Source organism: Tursiops truncatus, chromosome 17, assembly GCF_011762595.2.
Source record: "Tursiops truncatus isolate mTurTru1 chromosome 17, mTurTru1.mat.Y, whole genome shotgun sequence".
Classification (NCBI taxonomy): Eukaryota; Metazoa; Chordata; class Mammalia; order Artiodactyla; family Delphinidae; genus Tursiops; species Tursiops truncatus.
This window is the reverse complement of record NC_047050.1, coordinates 32,252,193-32,272,885: the sequence shown is the minus strand read 5'-3', so window position 1 is coordinate 32,272,885 and position 20,693 is coordinate 32,252,193. Positions and strand designations below refer to the sequence as shown.

The 20,693-nt window shown below is 35.8% G+C and overlaps 1 protein-coding gene across 7 annotated transcripts in view; it reads left to right on the top strand.

Moving 5' to 3' along the window:
* The window catches only part of LOC109548293 (uncharacterized), a 37,877-nt gene extending 34,536 nt beyond the window's left edge, over positions 1-3,341 (top strand). For 4 of the 7 annotated variants that reach the window (XR_012327246.1, XR_012327244.1, XR_012327245.1 and 1 more), the window contains 2 exons: positions 306-401; positions 1,572-3,341. Coding sequence is in view for 1 of the 7 variants with exons in the window: in XM_033843028.2 (XP_033698919.1) it covers positions 1,572-1,603 (32 nt within the window). In the remaining 6 variants the exon portion in view is untranslated. The remainder of the gene's footprint in view (positions 1-305; positions 402-1,571) is intronic. The other 3 variants (XR_012327243.1, XM_033843028.2, XM_033843018.2) reach the window with 1 other exon arrangement.
* The last annotated feature ends 17,352 nt before the right edge of the window (positions 3,342-20,693 follow it).

Below are 20,693 nucleotides of genomic sequence, written 5' to 3'. Positions count from 1 at the left end.
TTAAGGTAAGATTAAATTATAATTTGAAATTATATGTGGAGTTTTATTTCCTAAAGAATATTTTGGAAATTTCAACTCCTATTTTAACTTATATTTTCAGAGAAGGTATTTGGTCCAAATGAAGAATATCTTCGATTATTGTTCTTCTATTGCAAGCAAAAAAGGATTTATACTTCTTTTCATGAAATATGGTTGTTTGACAACAGAAGGATAAATATTTTATATTTTTAGAAACAACAGTCAGGCTACTGATATTCTTAATGAGTTTTAATAAATCTGAATGCTTCTTATCATCTACTCTTTAGCTGGTACCTGAGGAGTTGTATACCTCCGGGAAGATATGTGCTCCAGACCCATAAATATGCAGTTCACAGAGCCCACCACTAGAGGACAATAATGAAGTAAAATCTTGAAACCATGTAGTGAAAATAGTGGGAGTTTAAATAAAAGCAACATTTCACAGTATGCTTTTCTGACCAATGTTATATCTAATACCCTAATGGATTATATGTACATGGATTCTGAAGTCAGCAGCACACTTCACTGGTCAATTTCTATGATAAGGGGAACGGAATTTGAGTGTAGAAAAACAGTATACTTACATCTTAAAATTCCACCCCTACAGAATCTACTCACTATTGAAAACTGGTAAGAATAATAGCTTTCTGTGTCTCAGTGACCAGTTAACATTTTCAAGAGTAGAATTTATCTTCCTATGATGCTCAAATACACAGGAAAAATGCATATCTAGGACAATGGATAAACTCTATATGACATGTGAAAATAGTTATTCAAATGGAAAAAGTATAAGATCTACAAGGCAGTTTTATATGCATTAGTGTGGATATATACATAAAGAAGGTCTAAGAAACATAAAAATCACTTCCAGGAAGCAATTTTAGGTAGAAGAGAATTAACATGGATGAGGAAGAAAAGAGAGTTGGTTTTAAAATAGTTTCATTGACTTGTTTTTTTTTTTGTTTATTTATTTGTTTTATTTATTTGGTCTTTGGAATATAAGAAAACAGTGGCTTTCAGATCAGTATCCCAGTGGAACAAAGGGACCGAGGTCTATCCTGGAGCCTAGCCATTGTTTGACTATCTTGTAATAATACTGGTGAAATACAGCCAAATCATTTGAACTAAAAGCATCCTCTCTGACAATAAACTTAAGACACCAACATTATATATTAAAGAAAGTAAAGAGAGAATACTGTTTTCTTTAGAGAGAAAATACAGAACCTGGACCAAATCAATAATGTCAGCAAACCTCATGGGTATAAAATATTCTGCTGCCTGTCATTTAGAACATGCCTCTAGAAGAGGGAAACTGGGCGATAATTTCCCCAGATTTTATATTTAATTCAAATATTTTAGATAAGAGGGATCTCTAGTAAAACATTGTATTATTGATTCTTTCCAATATGATAGCTCAGAGGAGTTCCTCTTTCCTTCTCAAATACATATGGGGAAATGGAGGTGGGTGTGGGTTAGAGGAACTATCTAATTAGAGCATAATAATCAACAGTTTGTTTTTTAAAAATAGAAATTTCTATTCAAATTGTTTCCAGAGACAGAAACACACAGAGACAATTCCATGTGACAACAGTGAAAGAGACCAGAGTGATGCAGCTGCAAATCAAAAAACTGCCAACACCAGTGATTGATGGCCACCACCAGAATCTGGTTAAGACAAAGAAGGATCCTCCCCTTGAGCCGTCAGAAAGAACATGGCCCTCTCAACACTTTGAGTTTGAACTTCTGGCCTCTAGAGCTGTGATAAAATAAATTTCTGTTCTTTTAAGCTAACAAGTTTGTGGTATCTTGTTATGGTAGCCCTAGAGATGACAGTATTTGATTCCTGAGCTGGCAACTGTATTTTGACTATGTAATGACTATTCCAAGATAATCAACAGACACAAAGATAAAGGCAAAACTGAGACTAAGCCCAGTTCTTTTTATTCCCAGAATAATAAATGATTTTTTAATTAATTTAGATCTCTTTGTCTAACCCCTCTGCTTTTCAGAAGAGTATGTGGGACCAATCAAGTATTCATATGTTATACTTTCATTTTAATTCATCTCAAATTATTTCTAATTCCCCTTATGAGTTCTTACTTGACCCATGAATTATTTAGGAATATATTCTTTAATTTCCATTTGTGATTTTCAACAAATTTCTTTCTGTTAACGATTTCTTATTGCATTCTGTTGTCATCTGAGAGCACTCTTTGTATTGTTTATATCCTTTAAAATGTACTGAAATTTGTTTTATGGCCTAGCATGTAGTATATCCATGTGCATTTGAAAAGAATGTATATTGTGATGCTGTTGGGTGGAATGTTTTATAGATGGCTGTTACGTCTACTTGATTGATAGTGTTGTTCTAGGTTTTTATTTTCTTGTTGATTTTCTGTCTGTTCTGCTATTGAAAGAAGGGTATTCAAGTATCCAACTATTATTGTAGAACTGTCTGTTTCTCTTTTCCGTTGTGTCGATTTTGCTTCATTATATTTTGAAGTTCTGTTGTTAGGTGCATATAAGTTTATAATTATTATGCATTCTAGATGGAATAATCATTTTATCATTTTAAAATGTCTTTGTCTCTAGTAAAAATTTTCATCTTAAAATATACTTTTTTCTGATATTTTCTTAGCCAGTCCAGCTTTGTTGTTGTTGTTTTGTTTTTTTGTTACTGTTATGGTATATCTATTCCAACCCTTTTACACTTCACCTATATATTTTCTTGACTCTAAAGTGGGTCACTTGTAGGCAACATATGTTTGGATCATGTTTTTCATTTTTTTATCCAGTCTGAAATTTCTGTCTTTAGATGGAATGTTTAACATTTTTATATTAAATGTAATTAATATTTAATTTTGTAATTTTTATATTAAATGTAATTCATGTAGGATTTATGTCCAACATTTGAGATTTATTTTCCAAGAGTCACATTTTTTTCCCTAATTCCTCCTCCTCTATTACTGACTCATTTGTTGTTGCTGTTGTTAAAGAGATATTTTTTAGTGTAAAATTTCAATCCCCTTATCTTTTACTATATTTTTGAATTATATTCTTAATGCTTGCTCTAAGGATTACAAATAGCATCTTAAGTATAAGCATCTATGCTTGATTAATTAATACCAACGTAATTTCAATAGTATAAAAAACTTTTCTCCTCCTTTACATTGCCCTCCTTTGTGCTGTTACTGATATAAAAATTACATCTTTATACCTTATATGTCTATAAACAGTTATAATTATTACTTTATGTTGGTGCCTTTTAAATCAGATAGAAAAAAAGTTAGAATAAAATACATTTATATTATTTTTTATATTTACCTCTGCAGTTACCTGTCTTGATGTTCTTTATTTCTTCATATGGATTTAAGTTACTGACTTATGCTTTTATTTTTGTCTGAAGGGCTCACTTTAGTAGTTCTTGTAGCACAAGTCTGATAGGAAAAAATTCTCTTAAGTTTTTAATAAAAGTATTGAAATTTTCATGTCATCCTTCTGCAATAGCCATGGTAATCTCGGCATCATACCAACTCTAGTAGATATGTTGCTGAAGTGAGCATTTAGTGTCTACTCTTATATGGTACAAAATTTAAAGTGTTAAAGATTATGAAGCTATAGACACAGGTTTACTTGTTTAGAGACCATTTCAAGAGCATATTTGGGCAATGCTAATATTGGCATTTCAAATTCAGTGATACCATGTAGCAAGATAAAATAGATGAACCTCAAGTCATGATATTTTTTCCTGATAATATAAGGTTAAGGTTAATTATCAGCTGTCACATTTTTTCCAGTATTTTTTAGTTAGCTTTTAACTTAGCATAAGTGAAATGAAAGGACGGTAAGTTTTGCATTAATTCCTGACCCAAAACAGAACTTTTGAAGATGAAAGTCCATTAACAGAGCTGTGTGTTTCCTGTGAAAAATAAATCTGGCCCACCCCCTGAAAAATTCATGACTGTTTTACAAATTGTATGTTCAGGAAGCTATTCTAGCCTTCTATTTAAAAAAAACAACAACAACACTATTTAGAAATATTTATTTCCTTCATGTAGTACCAATATACATGTTATTTAGAAAATTTATAGTGAATTTTGGTTTGCTCATCTTCTGAAAAACTCCTAAGAAAACACACACTTCTGAGAATTTCAGCCTTATTTCTACATAAGTTATCTAATCTATAAAACGTTATGCATGCTTTGGATAATCATCTAAATAATTACTATTCTAGCCTTTTAAATGGTTTCAGTGCACACATAATTTTCTCTACCTACACCCCCATTTTTCCCAGTTAAATTGATTAAGTGATATTTTTTCTTTAGTCACGTATTATATTTAGGTATGTTTAGGCCTCCTCTTCTGAACTCATTTCCTGGTAACAAAGAAATAAGGCATAGATGCTGTTTCTGACTCCCAGGGAAGTTTAGGTTCTGGCATGCTGGACTAGGCAGGGCCTAGCATCACCCTATTTATGTGGAATATGTGGAACTGGTGAGCTTCTAAACATCTCAAAGAGACATTTAACAAGACTGAAGTTTCTGGAGAGAGAATGTATTTTATTGCCATCATTTAATTTCACCATATGTCTAGATAATTCATGCTTTTGGTGCAAAATTCAAAAGTAACAGTGGTGGGCTTCCCTGGTGGCACAGTGGTTGAGAGTCCGCCTTCGGATGCAGGCGACACGGGCTCGTGCTCCGGTCCGGGAAGATCCAACATGCTGCGGAGCGGCTGGGCCTGTGAGCCATGGCCGCTGAGCCTGCGCGTCCGGAGCCTGTGCTCTGCAACGGGAGAGGCAACAACAGTGAAAGGCCCGCGTACCGCGTAACAGTTGTGAATGAAAAGTAATTATTTTATACAGTTTTCCTGAAGCCACCCATTTCCCCCTCCTAAAGGTAATCATTTTTACCAGTTCCTTTTATATTTTTCAGGGGCAGTTTAGGCATATATTAACGTGTGCTATATAGAGGATAATTCGTCTTATTAGGGTAAATTCGTGTGCTTTTTTTTTTTTTTTTTTTTCTGAATTGTAGTATGCCGGAATCTGAAGTCTCTGGCAAGAGGAGAGTTAAAAAGAGAAAAGCTGGGGCTTCCCTGGTGGCGCAGTGGTTGGGAGTCCGCCTGCCGATGCAGGGGACACGGGTTCGTGCCCCGGTCCGTGAGGATCCCACATGCCGCGGAGCAGCTGGGCCCGTAAGCCATGGCCGCTGAGCCTGCGCATCTGGAGCCTGTGCTCCGCGACGGGAGAGGCCGTAACAGTGAGAGGCCCGCATACTGCAAAAAAAAAAAAAATAAAATAAAATAAAAAAAAAATAAAGGCGTTGTCTGCACTGATTCCATCATTACCATTGAAAATGTTTATCTGCCAAATGAAAAAGAACAGTACAAATTAGAAACACTGATACATTCAGTGTATCTGTATCTGACATTCATTTAGAAGCTAGTTCTCAAATTGTCATCACATTTACCACATAAAAATTACAAATGATTTCTTTGGAGACCTAAGGCTATTTCTAAATTCAAGATGTTTGGACAACTGTAGATAAAGTTTCATTATCAGACTGAACTAAATATGCTGTAGTTATGAATAAATCAGAATGATTTCTGCTCTGTGAACTTACTAATGTACTCAGACCAAGCATCAGGAAACATCATTCTTCAAAATTATACAAGTGTATTTCTCAGCCAAAAATGTAAAAAATAATGTTTGAAAATCAAGGTTAAGGATTGGTTGGATGATGCTTCTGTTTCTATCATCTGATTGTTTCCATCTTTATTCTGTTCTATGAAACACAGACTAGGCTTGTACTTCCACAAGGCCTGTGTTTCCCCATTTATTAGCACTTATCACACTTGAAATTATTAGTTAAATATCTATTTTCTCCAATAAACAATAGGTTCATTAGGCCAGGGACCTCTGCTGTCTTATTTTCTTCTGTAGGTCTACACTATCATATTAGGTGCCAAAGAATATTTGTTGAATGACTGAGTTAATTAATGATAAATGAATGGAGAAGCCTACTTTCTCAGGCTGACAATTGAACTAGAGAATGGAAGTTGGAAAATTTGAATTGAATTTCCACAATTTTTATATAGTGATAATCTGTTTAAAATTTGGCATGCAAACTGTTATATACAATAGAGTTAACAAAAATTAGTTAGAGAAAAATTAGTAGAGAAAAGTGATGTCAGAGGGAGCTGAAGATGTAGATTTCAAGTTACCTGAGTCCTAGGAAAAGTGAGAACCAAAAGAAATTTATATTCTCTATTTAAGTATTTAAGAAACAGAACTTAAGAATTTATCAGTATACTGAATTATTATGATTCCTAGACTAATCATAATTCATTCAAATGACATATGAGATGCAGCCCTCTCAGAATATTTACCATGTTAATCAAATGAAGAATTACACTGAAATTCGAGTTTACTTTTCCACTATAACAAAATTTTGTACTTAGGTAAAGATGAGATTGACATTTTGGAGAACTGTTTCCTCAGTACAGAAAACTTTTGCTTATTTTACATTTTGTGTTCTTAAAGTGATTTTCTAATATTTTCTTTTTATATACTGATATTTTATTTGTAAAGAATATGTAAAGTTTCCCTGTAGGCATGACGAACATGACTAGAATGCTATATAGCAGTGCTTTAGATATAATCTAAAAATTGTCCTTATGTGCAATAGCAGAGACCAATGATTCATGAAATTGCTCAGTGTTGGGCATAATCCTTCTTATAGAACTAATAGTTTATATGAGACATTTTTCTTCAAACATTGAAATCAAAATATAAACTCTACTCAGTATGTCAGCATTTACATTAAAATGATTTTTTTACTCATGGGAAAAGCTTTAATTAAGTGTATTTAAAAGTTTGGAAGTCAGCAGGATGTCCATCACTGTGAACAATTTAAATGTTTCTCTCCCTACTTGGTTTGGAATAAAATAAGAAATGGGGAAAAAAAAAATACTCAACCCAGGAGGAAGATCCTTCTTTTGCCTACCAACAAAGCTATTAACTTATCTGCAGCTGTACCAGTATACTCAGCTCCCCTTCTCTGAAAGGGAAGAAATGTCCATTTCCTACCAAAGGCTATTGCTCTCTTTGTGCTCAGGGTCCCATCCCATTTCACCACTCAAGATTCCACTTTTGAAACTAGCTCGTTTTGTCCTGCATCATCAATTTCTTCCTTTATGCTTGATTATTCTCCAAAATACCTAAGTATATCCTAATATCTCTCATTTTATTGATTTTTAAAGCATATATTAGTAACTTTCATTCTGCCAACAAAGTTTCCTTTGTTTAAAATCTCTGTCCATAAAATCAATGTCTCTTCTAACAATCACTGTGGGATACAAGAAAACAATTTCATATCTCCTTAGATGAGGTTTTCCTTGAGTATCCAAAGTAAGAACCCTCCATTCCTTTCTATCATGCCTCATTGTTAATTTCCTTTATTTTACCAATTACAATCTGAACATATTATAATCATTTTAAAACTTGTTCATTTAATCTTTCTCCTCAAAGGAGCATGTCGACTCTTTGAGGCAGATCCTTTAACTCTCTTGTTCATCCCTATATCTTAAACTCCTAACAAAGCTCAGAACATAGTGGTTACCTAATATGTGTGTATAGAATGAATGAAAGACCTATACCACTTCCTTTAGAAGAATTAACAGTCAACCCTAAGTAACTGTGCAAAAGAGGCAAAATGTCTTGTTGCCACTTGCATTTCTCTATCCTTCCTCCCTTCTTTCTTATAAATACCTTATACCCTCTTGCTTTTTAGTGTAATATTCTACCCAGTATTTTGCCCTTTAGACAGACTTTATTCTCCAAATTAATCACTTATTTCAATAATTACTCAACTCAAGTAGTCCATGTACTTTAGAGAATGTTATTTAATTAATTCATAATGAAGCAGAAATTAAGATTTGTATTTTCTTCCCTGCCTGATTTTCCAAGTACATCTTAAGTTATGTAAAGGAGCAATCATTTTGTGGTTGGCAGGAAATCAGGCTCTGTCTGGTTCTCCAAACATCTTCACTAATTCCCAGAGAAATCTGTGTAACTGTTCCTCAAACAACTTTTACTGCTTCTTCCACTATCATGTAGTATTGGTTTGGAGAATAGGTACTAAATTTTCTAAAACTACTTTCATCATCTTTACCCTTCCAAACCTTATTCTTCTCCTGCTTTTCTCATCTTTATTAATGGGACCATCATCTATCTTCATGATATAAATGACCATCATGATATGGCTTTGTTGCTCAAGGCACAAAAATGTTATCAACTTCTTTCACTGCCTACATATTTAGTCACCAAGTGCTGTCAGTCGTACCCAAAAAATAACATGAAATCCATCCATGTTTTTCTTATTTACATTTCTACTTCTTCATTCTTAGTTGAGGACGTTGAACTTTGCCAGTGAGTTAAGCCCTCTTCCACACAACGCCTTCTCCAAACAGCTAGTATGATCTTGCTGAAATGCCAATTTTCAGGCTACTTCTACATATAACAAGAAAATAATTCCTTAAGGATCTAGCCCTCGCCTTCCTTCTAAAGTGAACTCTCAACTTTGCCATATAGAGAATACGGTAATTATAACTAAAACATCAATTTTATTGAGGATTTACTCTGTTCCACGTGGCATTCTAAATATTCTACCTGAATGATCTCATCTATTTCTTATAATAACACATTAAGAAGAAAGTATTATCATTAAAATAAATTTTAAAAGGGATAAAGTGAAGCCTAGAGAGGTTAAGTAATTTTCCCACACTGGTTAAGGGAACCAGGATTCAAACCCAGGCTAGTCTGCCTCCAGAACTCACATTCTTGTTAAAAACATTTTTTAAATTGAAATATATTTGACATATAACACTGTGTAATGTCAAGGTGCATGACATGTTGATTTGATACATTTGTATACTGCAGTATGATTGCCATTGTAGCTTTAGCTAGCACCCCTTTGACATCAAATAATTATCATTTCTTAAAGACCACACTCTACAGTGTCTTGCTATTTCCACATTAAACAAACAAACAAAAAGGCTCTGTTGTCTCTTGTCTCTATCATCATTGCCGTGCAAAGAATCTTTGGCTTAGAGAGGGTAGATAAATTTCTCAAGTTTGCAATTCTAGTAAAATTATAAGTTGACCCTGAACCCAGGTTACTCTGAATCCACCTTGCTGTCCCTCTTCTGCCCTTGGACTCTCTGGCCCCTAAGATGAGATGGAGAGCCCCACAAACACTCCATCTTCCAACATATTGTTGATCACGGACTACAATTAGAGACTTTGTTAAATGCCTTGTGGGCTATACGTGACAATGTTCAAGAAAGGAACGATGCTATAGGAGGATGCTGGCTATTTCCTTCTCTCCAAATTCCATCTCTATCAGCAGTTTATAGTCAATCTGGCAGAACATCAAACCTATGCAATTTTCTTTTGAACTATGAAGAGAAAACTTTAATTTGTATGAAGTAAAGCATGTGATTAAAGCATGAAATTCTTTCCAGTTGTGACGATGATAAATGTTTGAAATGAATTAGTCTGCATACCACATTAATGCAGTCATCCCAATGGCCAATAGCAAGGAACACTTCAATGGTTCAAGTGCACCCGTGAGTGGTTACACAACCTGCATGTAGATTCAGAAACAGCTTCTGTTTTGAGTGACGATCAAGAGGTGCTGAAATTCGATAGGACATTGTCATTATAAGTCAGATCTGGCAAATGCTTTAGTACCCAACACAAACTACAACTCTAAAATTCTTTTACTCTTTTCCCCCAAGACATAGAGTGTCAGAAGATATTTTAGACATTCCTTATACTGAAAAAAAAAGTAAACACATCTGAACATATCTGTGGGCTAAAAATTAGCCTACAGATTTTTTTCTGTTGTTGATCACAGACCATATAATTTCAAATAAACAATAATAAAAACAGTATGCAGTAGTTCTAACCCATGATCTACATTAAAGATCAGTTAATTTTGAAAGTATATTTATTACAAGAGGTATGAATCATAAATATCCTTTGGCACAATAGATAAATATATACTTTTATAGTAACTAAACCTCCTCTATCTTGGTAGAAAGACAAGCTTAACTATTGTTATTGGTATGGACAGACATTCATTCTATAAATATTTAGGCTCTGACATTCGAAGTATGTAACTGAGAAGAGCAAAACCCAGTCCTGTTGATGAACTGAATAAACTGAGGAAGACATAAACATAAGCAAGGCAGTTTCTTTATTGCATTATGTTTTATTTACTTTTAGACACTAGGTATGAATAAAGCCACAGGTGTCCCGTCTCCCACTATGCTTTCACTGGAGAGTATGTCTTTCTGGCTCTTCTGCTTCTACAATAACATTATTCAAAAGATAAACGTATTTCATTTTTATTAACTAGGAAGTAACTTAATATGGACGATTTGAATAATTCTTTATGAAAATATATCTTTTATGACAAATACGTTGCTTAAAGTGTTAGGGTCTGATACGTGACAATCTAAACCATTATTACTCATTGCAAAATGTTCAAATGCAAGTTCTACCTGTATCAAGCTGAAGCCTTCCTTACTCCCAATAATTCTCCCATTAAGATACAAACATAATCCTGCCAATTCCAGAGGCAGAATATATGAACAGAGCCATCTGTTTAAAGCAGTACTACTGCTGGGAAAACACAAGAACATAAGAAAAAATCTCTACTGGAAGGAAAAGGCAAATAGCAAAAATAATGAACTTTAAAGTTAGAGACAGAGAAAAACTCTCTTCAAACATGACATAGAGGGCTTCCCTGGTGGTGCAGTGGTTAAGAATCTGCCTTCCAGTGCAGGGGACACGGGTTCGAGCCTTGGTCCGGGAAGATCCCACATGCGGTGGAGCAACTAAGCCCGTGCGCCACAACTACTGAACTTGCACTCTAGAGCCCGCAAGCCACAACTCCTGAACCTGCGTGCCACAACTACCAAAGCCCATGTGCCTAGAGCCCATGCTCCGCAACAAGGGAAACCACCACAATGAGAAGTCTGCGCACCACAACGAAGAGTAGCCCCCGCTAGCCACAACTAGTGAAAGCCCACGCACAGCAACGAAGACCCAACACAGCCAAAAATAAATAAATAAAATAAATAAATTTTTTAAAAAAATCAGTTTTTAAAAAAAAGATGATATAGACAACTATGTATGCACAGCATTGGTGGAAAAGAATTCAGAATAAAACACTCAAGAAAAATCATAATTACTGTATTTATTGTCAGTGATAATAAAAAAGCCTTCTTTTCCAAAATAAAATCTTGGAACATCTGTTTACTGATATGGATGTCATGTTGTGTTTCACTGGATGTTTCTTTGTTATAAGTGTTATCAATATGATCAAAAAATAATTAGAGCAAATATAAACTTAAATGCACTAGGTTAAATGTCACGTGTGTTGGCAAGCTACTTCCATTATGACTGACAGCAGATCTGATGCTTTCTCATGCTACCGCATTCATGGCCCAGGTTGATTCTGTCAAGCACGGTGTTTTTCTCTCACAGCTCCACATTTCCACAATTTAACACATTCCAAGGTAGACGAGATCATAGGACACATGAGTAACATCACCACCATCACCCACATGATTTTTCTTCTGCAGCTTTTATACTCAACTTGAGTGTAGGCCTCCTGCAGGCAGGAACAGGGACTATTTTGTAGAGGCTCCCTGTTCCATGTCCATTACCTAATACAGTGCTTGGTACAGGGCAGGTGCTGAATAAATATTTGTTGAATGGTCAGATGAATGAGTGAATACTATTACAAGTTGATAACATCTAATTCCTTTCAAATACTTATAATATTGTTTCAATAAAATAATAAAAAACAGAAACTGAAAGCCCCGTACTAAACATTTATTCCAATTTTTCACTCAGATGAAAAACTCCATAACAACAGCAACAGCAACCTCTTTTGTGTCAGTACTATGTTAATTGCTATGCATACAGTAGAAATATTTTTAAATTAATTTTTACTGGAGTATAGTTGCTTTACGATATGTTAGTTTCTGCTGTACAGTAAAGTGAATCAGATATATATATATATATATATATATATATATATATATATGCCCTCTTTTTTGGATTTCTTTCCCATTTAGAACTTTTAATACCAGTATTGAGGAGGTAGATACAATTATTTTCCTTTTACAAATGGGGAAATGAGGTATATAAAGTTTAAGACACATGTGAATGGCCCACAGCTAGCCAGTGGTAAAGCCAAAATTCTAACCACTGCTGGAAAAGCTCAAATATCAAGTCAAATTAAGTTTGGCTGAGATTAAAAGAATCCAAGGCTGGTTTGGCAGCTGTTCTCTACAAAATTTTTAGGAACCAAGATTCCAATCACATTACTGCTCTAACATACCTGGGCTGTGCCTTTTATCCTCAGATACTAAAGCAATATCTCTCTTCCAGGGAGCAAAATGGAGGAAGAATCAAAAAGAGTAGTAAGGAATACCTGACAACCATGTCTTAAGGAAGACTCCTGGAAATTGACACATTTTCTTAAATCTCCTTGACCAGAAGTTAGTCACTATTATGAGTTGAATTGTGTCCTTCAAAATTCATGTCCAAGTCCTAATCCTCGGTACCTCAGAATATGACTTCATTTAAAACTAGAGCCATTGAAGATGTAATTAGTTAAGATGAGGTCATACTGGAGTAGAGTGGGCCCCTGGTCCAATATGACTGGTGTCTTTATAAAAAGAATGCCATGCACAGAGCCAGGCATGAACACAGGAAGGGCACCATGTGAAGACTGGAATTAAGCTGCATAAGCTGAGGAAGTACCAGATGCTAGGAGAGAGGCCTGGAACAGATCTTTTCCTGGCAACTTCAGTAGGAGCATGGCTCAGCTGACACCTTCATCTTGGACTGCTAGCCTCTAGAACTGTGAGACAATATATTTCTGTTGTTTAAGCCACTCAGTTTGTAGTATTTTATTAAGGTAGCCCTAGCAAACCAATATAGTAACCTTTAAGTTGGTATGGAAAAATTTAGTTTTTTTGTGCTATGTTTAGTTAAAATTTTGAAAAAAAGAAAATGATTATTGTAGGACAACAGGCAGTCTCTGCCAAACTATGCAACACTCTGAGAGGTGGTCTCAGCATGTCATTGAATCTGTCACTATTAATTGTGAAAGGTATATTATTACATTATATTTTGAACTACTTAGAAATAAAAAATGCTAGCAATTTAACTATGATAAGTCACCTACTATAAGGTGCATCCTTATTTCAGAGATGTTAAATATGAAAAAAAGAAATGGGCATCTTAGAATCAATGAAATATAGTAAATGTTCTATAGACAATTTAGTTATAACAGTAAACACAGAAAAGAAATTGTTTACATGAGCTATAATTCAATATTTTACATTCTAGCTTATATAAAACAAAATGACTCACTACAGGAATTTTTAAAGTTTATATAAGATAATAAGCTACAAAGGATATAAAAATATCCAAATGGATATTGATATAGATATAAATATATAAAAATAAACCTGTTCTTTGATTAACTTTGTTCAAAATACTTCCATTAGATTAGTGGAATGTAGGATTGTGGTATTATATATTCCCTTTAAATCAATGTAATATTTGGTATCAGTTATGCTTATTCTACAAAGAAAGGATAATTTGGGGTGGTGGCTTCATGAAAGAAATGTAATGCTCCTTTTTCTAGCAAATAAAAAATAATTGTACTGCTCTAATTGAGAATAATATAAAGAGGGTCTAATAAGTGAGATAAAAACTGTAAAATCAAATGCAGTAATAATTTCCTTGTTTAAACATTTTGCTTTTATTTTCCTTTTCTCTATGAAACTCAGTCACATTTACTTGAATTATTGTTCTCATTATGTATTGGCTAAATTTCTTTAGACATAACTGGAATTTTTCATTTTAGTCCCAAAGGAAAATGTTAATTGCATGTCTCCATGACAAGTTGAATTATTAAGACATATATTACTAGATCATTCTACACCTGTCTAATTTTAGAGAATCTGATCAAGAAACCCAATTTCTTAGATGTAGCTGAGATCTAAAAAAAATGCAAAGCATCTGTTTCACAATTAGCAAGGAACAATGTAAGGATGAATTAACTTGCTAAACCAGGGGCAGAGAAAATAAACCAGAGTCTCCCACTGTGCAAGCTTTGATGATTTTACATTTGTGAACCCATAACTGAGTTTAATTCAGCAACTGACCTGTGAAACAGCACCAGTTAGTAATATTAATAACTATTATAGTATTCAGAATATCCCCACAGTATTACAGAGCACAGTAAAACCAATTTGAGATTCAATTACATCAATAAACAGCTAAAACATTAGTAAAGATATTTGCTAACACAAAGAAGGAAATGCTTAGAGTCTAAAGAGGGCATTTGCAAGGCAAGGAGCTGGGCTGCCCATAAGGCTTGCTGGATACTGTTGCTTTAAGCAAAGCAGCCTCTGGCCAGATATATTTGGGGGGAGGTGGAGTCAAGTGGCCATAATAATTTCAATAAAGGGAGGGGACAGGGGAACAGTCAAATGTGTTTAGCAAAATGGAGGTGATAAGTAATTCATTCTAATAATTTAAATTAGGTATTTGTAAAACTAAAAGAAGACAAGATAAAAACAAGGACACTGGAAATATAGAACAACTTAAGAGCTCTAGACAGCAAGAGATTCACTTTCAGCAGAAATTCATTTTATATAAAAAATTTAAATCATAAAATTATTATCAAACTTTTTGTCCTGAAGACTTTGAGTCAAGAAAAGTAAAAAAGGACTTTTCTCCCATTTTAATAAGTAAATTCAGTTCTTAAAATACCTAACAAAGAACAAATTCAGCAAAATTTCTTTTGGCACCTGGCCTGTTAGTGAACCTCTTCCTACTTTCTGAGCAGCTCAATCCTAACTCCATTTTCTTTAAAGATCATCTAAAATGTTTTAATCTTTTGTGTGGTCTTTCCTGATCTCCATGAGGAAATACACGCTCTCTAGATGGTATTTTTCCATTTGTACTTCATCTCCAAGATCACTTAAATGCTTGACTTATCTACATTCTAGATCAGGAGTTGGCATAGTTTTTCTATGAAGGCTAAATATTTTAGGCTTCACTGGCCGTTTGGTCTCTTTCACAGTTACTCTGTTATTTTAAGGTGAAAGCAACCATAGACAATACACAAATGAAGGAGCATGGCTGTGTTCCGATAAAACTTTATTTATGGACACTGAAATCTGAATTTCATATAATTTTCACATGCCACAAGTATTATTCTTCTTTTAATTTCATTCTCAATCGTATAAAAATGTAAAAATCCTTTACTCACCGACCATACAAAAACAGGTGGCAGACCAGATTTGGCCCACAAACCGTGGCTTGCCAACCTGTGTTCTAGATTATGGCTTTTGTAACAAAAGGTATCTCCTAAACTCATCTTTACCACCCCTGCAGTACTTAATGAGTGCTTCTGTAAGTACCTGTCAAAGTGAATACTAGCATTATAGAGACAAGTGGCAGTGAATAAAAACAAAATGTAAAGCAAGTTCACCCTTTTGTCTACCTCCTCAAAATGTCTTTAAACAGATAACATATTATTATCTTTCATACTGTCCTGTTCTTTCCCATTAAGAAGTTACCACAATAGTTAATAATGTATTTATTTGTGAGTTTTCATGTTTATTACTATATTAATTTCTGTCACTGATGTGATAAATTACCATAAACGTAGTGGCTCAGAGCAATACATGTTTTGATCTCACAGTTTCCACAGGTTAGCAGTCAGACGGGCTTGGCTGGGTCTCTGCTTAGAGTGGCACAAGGCTGAAATCAAGATGTCTACAGGACTGTGTTCCTTTATAAAATCTCTAAGGAGAGTCTGTAAGGGAGAATCTGCTTCTAGGCTCATGTTAGCTGAATTGAGTTCCATGCAGTTATAGGACTGTGGTCCCCATTTTCTTGATGACTGTTGGCTGTTACTCTCAGCTTCTAAAGTCCACTGCACTCCTTGACTCATGCCACCTTTGCCTTTAAAGCCAGTAAGTGCAGATCAAGTCCTTTTCATGCTTCATCTCTCCTGTCTTTTCTTCTGCTCCTCATCTCTCTCACTTAAGCCAGGAAAGATCCTCTGGCTTTTAAAGTTTCATGAGATTAGATGTTCTTACCCATATAGTCTAAGGTAATGTCCCCCTGTCAAGGTCAGTAACCTTATCACGTCTGCAAAGTCCCTTTGCCATGTAACATAACATTGTCATAGGTTTCAGGGATTAGGGCATAGACATCTTTGGAGGGAGGCATTATTCAACATACCACAATTACCATCTATCCTGTTAGAGTGCTAGTTGCATGAGCAAAGGCCCTATCTCTTTTATCATTGCTGTTTACCCAATGTCTGACATGCTTGCCAGACACATAACAATTGCTCAATAAATATTTCTTGAATTAAAGAAAGAATGAGTGAGCGAATGAATGAATGAATCGGTGGGTCTAGGATTAAGTAGAATGTTCTAACCGTGAGTCAAACATTTAGGAGCCTTGAGTGTATCTATGGGACAGTGGTTTAAAAAAGCACAGACTTTCACTTTAGGAAGACATGGAATCAGGACTTCCCTGGTGGCGCAGTGGTTGGGAATCTGCCTGTCAATGCAGGGGACACAGGTTCGTACCCTGGTCCAGGAAGATCCCACATGCCACAGAGCAACTAACCCCTGTGCAACAACTACTGAGCCTGCACTCTAGAACCCGCGAGCCACAGCTACTGAGCCCGCATGTCACAACTACTGAAGCCCGCGCACCTGGAGCCCGTGCTCTGCAACAAGAGAAGTCACCACAATGAGAAGCCCGCGCACCGCAACAAGTAGCCCCCACTCGCTGCAACTAGAGAAAGCCCGCGCACAGCAAAAAAGACCCAAAACAGCCAAATATAAATAAATAAGTAAATAAGTGTATAAAAGCAAACAAACAAAAATAGATTATTAAAAAAAAAGACATGGAATCAAGTTGGAAATTTTACTGTCACTTATTAACTGAGTAACCTTAGGGGATATTCACCGAGAATCTCTGTGCCACAGTTTCTTCATATGAAAAATGGGAAATCAAAATCTCTTCCTAAAAGTTATGCTGAGGATCAAATATGTATGACTGTGTGTCTAGTTCCTGGATATTACAGTGCCTAGCACATAGTAAGCACTTATTTTATTATAGCCATTATAAGTGTTGCAGGTATTTTGAAGTCTTGGTAGTTGATGGAATTAACTTAAGTGGGAAGAAATAGAATAGAGGAGAGGAGGAAGGGAGGGGGGAAGAAGGGTAGGGTGGGGTCCAGAAGATGGAAGGGAAGAGAGAGGTCTCAGCAGAACATTGGCACCTATCAGTATTTAAGAAACAAGTAACTGAAGAGAAATAAGAATCAGTGACTAAAGACACAAGAGAAATAGAGAAGAGCACAGTCTTGCAAACAAAAGTGGAGGAGGACTTTGAAGGACAGAGTCATTAACAGTTTCAAATGCAGGGACAATAGCATGTAATGTAAAAACTGATGAGTCCATTACATTATTGGATAAAGAGGTCAGTGGTGACTCAGTAAGGAAGGTGAGGTATTGAGGAAGAGAGCCAAATGTAGTACTTTGAAGGAGAAATGAAAGAGGAAAGAATGAGAAGGGAGAGAATGCAATGAGAAAGCATGGTCTATTCTTTCCAGAAGCTTAATTTTGAAGTAAAAAAGAAAGATGAGCCATAACTTGGGGAAAAGGCTTGACGTAAAGGGGAATTTGGGTTGTGCATATGTTTATTTTACTGTTCTTCACTCGTTCCTTACCACAGCTATTTCAATCCCTTTCCTTCTTTTCATGCCCCTATCCTTTCTACCTTACCCCTGTTGATGAAAAAATTAATCAATAGTCCATCTAAGAAAGAAATGGAAAATTTTATCTGAGCTGACCTGAGAATTATGACCTGGGAGACAGTCTTTCAGAAAGCTCTGAGGCCTGTTCTGAAGAGGTAAAGGGGAAAGCCAATATATATGTGATTTTAGAGAAGGAGTCCATGCAATTGAGCACACATATTGGTAGAAGGTTACTGCTATTTGCAAGGGACAGATATATTAGTGAAAGGTTTTAGTGTTTTCTAAGTATAGGAAGATGCAAGAAACGGGGTTCACAAGATTTTCTCTGGAAAATATCTATCTGAGGGCCAGTTCTGCCAGTTTTCTCAGAGCACAAAGTGCTTCATCCTGATCTTTGCTCTGAATTCCTTTTAGGGTGTATTGTAGGTCAGCAACTTCAGTGGCTAATGACTTGATTCTTGTAGAACTGGATGGTAGGCAACATTCTTTATTTTACAATCCCTTCCCTTTTGGTCTTAATTTGAACCGAGGTCTGACAAGCATTTTGTGAGTGATTTGTCCCATGGCACTAGGAATGCTTATTCCCAGGTCAGGAGAGGATTTCATTAGTAAGCCACTCAATGTGCTATTACAGGACTAGGCTCTGTTAACAGTAGCCAAAAGCCCTTGGACGGTCTGTCTTACTAGTCTATTATGATCCAGGAAATGGTTCCCACTTATTGCTTCTTCCCAAATCTAGAGTTACACTGTTATAATCATTGATATTATTGAACTGTATATTTGGTCAATGGTCTCAATTTGCCTAGTCATCATTCTTTTTATCAGAGGCTTAGTCACACATTTGGTAATGCAAGAAGCAATAATCCTGTAAAATAAGCAGACTACAAGTAATATACCTAGTAACATTAATAAGGTCATAAGTTAAGTATTCAAGGGAAAATCTTCCATTGAGTGTGGCCCAGTATCTCCCCAGATCATCTAATCCAGTCTGCTCTGCACCGATCACTATCTTTAAGAGACATGATATGTTGGAATCATGCATAAAGTTCACCATACATACCTGCATGTACAAGGTGAGTGGTGGGTCATCATGCCCCCTTACTGGATTGAGAAAGGAATGTTATCTTCTAAGGAGTTACATGGCTGCTGTCAGAAGAAGAAAAATTTATCTTTATGGTTGAGCAGGTATTTCTGCCATTGGGGAGGTCTGGTTAACGCTCAATGCAGATGCACAATGCACACTAGAGGGGAGGTATGAGGCCTAAATGGGCAGAGAAAAATTTTATGTTTAACTTTTTCTTGTTTTCCTTTAAAATATGAATTTTATTTCATTACCCCGTCATGCTCAACAAAGAAGCTCAACCACTTCATGCAACATATAGGAACCGTCAGGTAGGAACTTTCTCAACTTCTCAGGATAACCTCCCTCCCACATCTCAACCTCCAAAATGCCTTACCTTCTGCCTTGCTAACACAATGCAAGTGATAAACCTTCCCATACCAGAATACTTGTCTTACTTGTGGTTTGAATCAGTGCCCTACTTGCCTTCTTACCATGATCTTGAATAATTATTAGCTCCTCTGTACCTCAGTTCCTTTCATTGTAAAGTGGAAGCAAAAACTCACTATGTTAATGTAGATTAAATAAGATAAGCATGTATACAATTTTTTTTTTTTTTTTTTTTTTTGCGGTACGCGGGCCTCTCACTGTGTGGCCTCTCCTGTTGTGGAGCCCAGGCTCCGGACGCGCAGGCTCAGCGGCCATGGCTCACGGGCCCAGCCGCTCCGCGGCATGTGGGATCTTCCCAGACCGGGGCACGAACCCGTGTCCCCTGCATCGGCAGGCGGACTCTCAACCACTGCGCCACCAGGGAAGCCCCAAGCATGTATACAATTTTAATATAATGCCTGGTATTTAGTAGGCACTCAATATCTCTTCTCCCTTGCTTCTAATACCAAATGGTCTCTCACCTTGTTTGTTCCTTATTCTGTTATGCTTTTCCCCCTAAACTTTTGTCTTCCTCTAGCTTGGTCAATTGTTAGACTTTTACATTAGACACTTTCTATTCTCCCAGTATCCAAGGTTTACCAATTCTTTTCCATTTTTTTGTCTATTACATGCCCATTGTTCTTTCATCTCTTATAAGCTACCTCTGCAGTTCTAATCTTTTAGTCTTGCCCCACACCTTTTCAATCTCCACCTCTATTCATACTCGTATTACAACAGCAGTTCTGCAGCATTTCACTTGTGAACTCTACTCTTTCGGCCTTCCTACTTCATATAGTCCCCTTCTCTCACCACCTCCTTACTCTTTGACTTGACATCTTATAAGCAATAAATAGAATGTCACTTACTAGATATACGTCCCAGGAGGAAAAGAACATTATCTGTTTTGTCCATTGCTGTATCCCTGGGACCTTGAAACTTGATTGTTTCTTGAATATTGAGTGAATGAATTAATGAACATGTCCCTGCCTTCAGTGACCTCTTCCCGAAGTCACCAAACTGCTTTGCCTAACTGCCTATCAAATTTGTATCTTTAGCTAAAACTTTGCTTTTGTGTTTCAAGCTACCTGCTTGATAGTTCCCCTTGAATGTCTCCTCTTAAATTAGACATGACCCAAACTAAATTCAAGAACCCTACTTCCACGTCTCCATTGTTTCTTCTCCACAGCCCTCTAGCTCAATGAATCCATCTGTTGTTCTAACCAGACAGTTTGGAGTCTTTTATAAGCTCATCTTATTCATTTCCCCTAACCAATCCTCACCAAATCTACAGACTTTGCAAT